The sequence below is a fragment of the Lactuca serriola genome, chromosome 2 (genome assembly GCF_051521515.1).
Source record: "Lactuca serriola cultivar US96UC23 chromosome 2, Lser_US96UC23_V15, whole genome shotgun sequence".
In the NCBI taxonomy this organism is placed as follows: Eukaryota; Viridiplantae; Streptophyta; class Magnoliopsida; order Asterales; family Asteraceae; genus Lactuca; species Lactuca serriola.
This window is the reverse complement of record NC_136409.1, coordinates 65019590-65023370: the sequence shown is the minus strand read 5'-3', so window position 1 is coordinate 65023370 and position 3781 is coordinate 65019590. Positions and strand designations below refer to the sequence as shown.

Here is a 3781-nt window from a genome sequence, read left to right as displayed (position 1 = left end):
ATAATAGTAATAGTAATAGATTAACACAAATGAAACCACACAAAAAATCTATTGAAGCTTTGTTATTCAATAGCTTCTTTAAAACATCAGATGTCAAAGGAAAAAACAAAAAAGAATTGTTATCACCGACTTGGTAGCTTCTTGATTATGAGTGAGTATCAAAAAGCTATTTGTCATGTATAACTAAATTATATATAAAATGACCATACCATCATGTTAATAATGACATAGCAACAAAAACACTTGGCACAAAATCCTACAGAAATCATCGTTTTAGATAAATGTATTGAAAGTTCAATATGATTTTGAATAAAATGATTTCGAAAACCATAAAAAGACGAAACTTTCAGTTATTCATATAGACAATCTCATCTGTGTAATCAAGACTAAGCAGTTAAACCATTCAGGCACCAATATCATAATACTCGACACAAAATATTATGTTCTTCCCACAAATATAAACACTTCTTTCATATTTTTAAACCATTTAGACATCATATCATAATACTCAATAATCACAAAATCCACAATATATAGCTCTTCTTAAATTTAACAGAAGCATTCAAATTTTAGACTTTAATCAAAAGTTATTATCTTGAAGTGACTGGCTTGCAACTGCATCAAGCTCCACCTACGTCCAGATAATTTGATAACAACCATAACTATGAGCAAGTTGGTACACATATTTATGCATGAAACTCGACGGACTTTTCTGTTTTCAAATCATAAACTCTATAAAAGAACATGTCAATTCAAATTTTAAGGACAAGTCGGCACATTTAAACACTATTAACGATGGTTACACAAGTAAGTAGACACTCCTTGATATATCAAGACACAGCTATATGCTTGTGACCAAAATTCAAGAAATTAACAAATACTGCAAGATAGATTTGAGTTGAAGGACCACATACATTCAAGATGAGAGACAAAAGCATAGATGTTTCAATAACAGACAACCTAACTCTCATGCATAAAAAGAACATACATACAAAGCAAAATTAGGCCAAAAGTCTTAAAGCACTTAAAGTCCTCAACCAAGAACACAAAGAAACATCAAAATGATCTGGTGACACTAAGGGCGTGTTTGGCTTAGCTTTTAAAAGCTCAAAAGAATTTTTCCAAAAAGTTACAAAAAGTCAAGATTTCGTGACTTTTCCAAAAAGTTGTTTTTTCTTGTATTAAATCTCCAAAAGTTATTAGTTTGCCAAACATCTTTTTTTTTTTTTTCTTTTACAAAAAAGACTTTTGGCTGTGAGAAGCTAAGTCAAACACCCCCTAAATTATTGTTAGTGATTGTCACCTAAAATCACTAACAGGTAGCTTGTCATACAAGGAAACTTTCTTGTTGCAAAATATAGCTGTTCAGCCTACTTCGGACTCTAATAAGCTATAACTGAACCACAATGAAAAAAATGAAATTCTAGAGAAGAGCCACGGTATCGATGGCATTCACCATGGTATGTTAATAATCTGTAGGATTTTCAACAGGTATCAGAAAAAAGGACTATAACACCCCATACATAAAAAGGCACCATCATCTCAATCATAAAAGGCTAAAAGATAAAACTAAAAATTTGATATGAATTAAACCAGATGCATTAGCCACATGAATGTGCACTTGATAACGAAAACATAAATTGCAAAAACCAAATTCATCAACAACTGTTCTCAACATATTGAAAAATAAGAGTGGTAAAAAGTCATGATGATTCATCTAAGAGATTAGCATTCAAACATTCATGCGGGAAATACCACCCCCCACTATAAGGAAAATATCTGCCATGTCCACCTCCATTACCAACATCATATCTTGGGTAGTGTGACCAAGGGTCAGCCCACAACTCTGGTTTTACAGCAGCAACATGATCAAAAACGTAGCCCACAAAGAAACCATGTTCCTCTCCTGTATCTTGAAAAGGCACCCATTCCATTTCACCAAAGTCTAGTTTATAAACATTGATCACATCATCATATATTGAGCAATCCATCATATAAAGGTTTTCACCACAACTTCCAAGGCCAAGCTGCGGGAAAAATAGAACCTTATCTAACACAAAATGCTTGGTTTTCAGTAACGTCACTTTGGGCTCAGGATTGAGTGTGAGTTCACATAAATGATTATTATGAGAGTGTAAAGTATATATCTTCCCGTTAAAAGCATGTAAATCCTTATAAAACTTTAAGTCGAAAGTTGAGACACGATTCCATGTTCCCTCATCCGCTATAGAAAACCATATTTGCTTCTTGACTAACATAACAAACACCAATTTAGATATTGAAGGTGAAAATACAAGGATAAACGAGCTGACTGGTTCAGAAGAACACACCCAAGGGGCAGGAGGGAAATGAAGCTCATGTCTAGTGATAAGATTCACAAGCCAAAAGTCCTTGGTTTCCTCCCTGATCAAGACCAAATAACCACAACTTAATCCAAGATAACACATTCCAGCAGAATGCGTTAGTGTGGTTTTGAACTTTCTTCTTTCATGGTCCTCTAGGCAGCATTGCCAATCCTTATTTTCAAAATTATCAAAGATATTCATCAGCATTGGTGGTTTGGAAACCATAAATCTTTTCCAGTTACCGAGTGCTACTGATCTCCATAACTTGCAAACTCCACTGAATGCAACAAAATCAACAACTCCCAGTTTCATCATAACTAACAAAAGCACATCATGGTTGAGATATGACCAAGGTCCCACATCATCAGTTTTGAGAGTCATACTGCTAGATGCATCATCATAACTCATGATTATGGTTTCTACTCAGTCTCCTTGTCGTAGGCACTCCTACACTTGCAAAGGACAAAACAAACATTGTTGGTAAATGAAAATTTCCACATAATCATACAAGACTGGTAAACAGAAAAAAGAATAAAACAAGCAGAGGGATAAACAGTATACAATCTGATTAGCTGTTCTACAAGATATGAATGCCCTTAACAAAGTAAGGGTATATCAGCCTCATGGTAAAAATGTTCGTTTATGAACCAACAAAAAATGTTATGTCGATGCCTTCTTGTAATCAGAACCTCATGAAGCTAACACATCAAATTCAAACAAACCCTAAATAATCGAAACACTTAAAGAAACAACACATCAATTATCCAACAATCATAACACATATTGATCAACAAAGCTTAAAAACCAAATAATCATAGAATCAAAACAATTCAAGTAAGATACCGAACGTATTTCATGAAACATAAAAGGTAATCAAATCAACTAAACCAACCTAAGTGACGTTTCCCAATCAAATGAACTCCGATTTGCGTGATAAAGGAAACAGAGAGTCTCTTTCGAAAACAAAGGGAAACAGCGATGAACCGAACGAATGCTTTGGGGTTTGTGCCAGGATGTTTTTGTAGGCGAATTTTGACTTCGGTATACTAAACTAAGGAGTAAATTACACATTTAGTCCCTATGGTTTCCCTAATTCATAACTTCGGTCCTTATATTGGACTTTGACTTGTGTGGTCCTTGTGGTTTGTATTTGCTGCACTTGTGGTCCCTAGTCCATAGACTTGACAACCGGGTCAGGTTCGTATGGTGTCAAACAGTAAACGGATTGAAATAGTTTGACCCTAATCCAACCCATTTAATTAACGCGTCGTGTTGTGTCAACCCATTTATTTTTGTGTCGAGTTTATGTCGAGTTTCAGGTTAGGGGTATACCTTAAAATATGTCGTGGAATATGAGGTTGAAATATTGAACATGCTGAAAGAGTATTATTTGGATATGTGGAAAGGAAATGTAATAGTTAGGAGGCGGAATGGTT

At 34.5% G+C, this 3781-nt stretch overlaps 1 protein-coding gene across 2 annotated transcripts; it reads right to left on the bottom strand.

Annotated features, from left to right (window-relative positions):
• Nucleotides 1–1564: 1564 nt before the first annotated feature.
• LOC145090317 (uncharacterized) lies at nucleotides 1565–3354 on the bottom strand. Of its 2 annotated transcripts, none has more exons than XM_079028596.1 (2): nucleotides 3238–3354; nucleotides 1565–2792 (listed from the first exon to the last, which is right to left on the bottom strand). In XM_079028596.1, exon 2 carries the CDS (start codon nucleotides 2751–2753, stop codon nucleotides 1704–1706), a length of 1050 nt encoding a protein of 349 aa, XP_078884722.1. In that variant the 5' UTR covers nucleotides 2754–2792; nucleotides 3238–3354; the 3' UTR covers nucleotides 1565–1703. The 2 variants fall into 2 exon arrangements, with proteins under 2 accessions (XP_078884722.1, XP_078884724.1); XM_079028598.1 differs by having other exon boundaries at nucleotides 1565–2797; nucleotides 3238–3346.
• Between the last annotated feature and the right edge of the window lie 427 nt (nucleotides 3355–3781).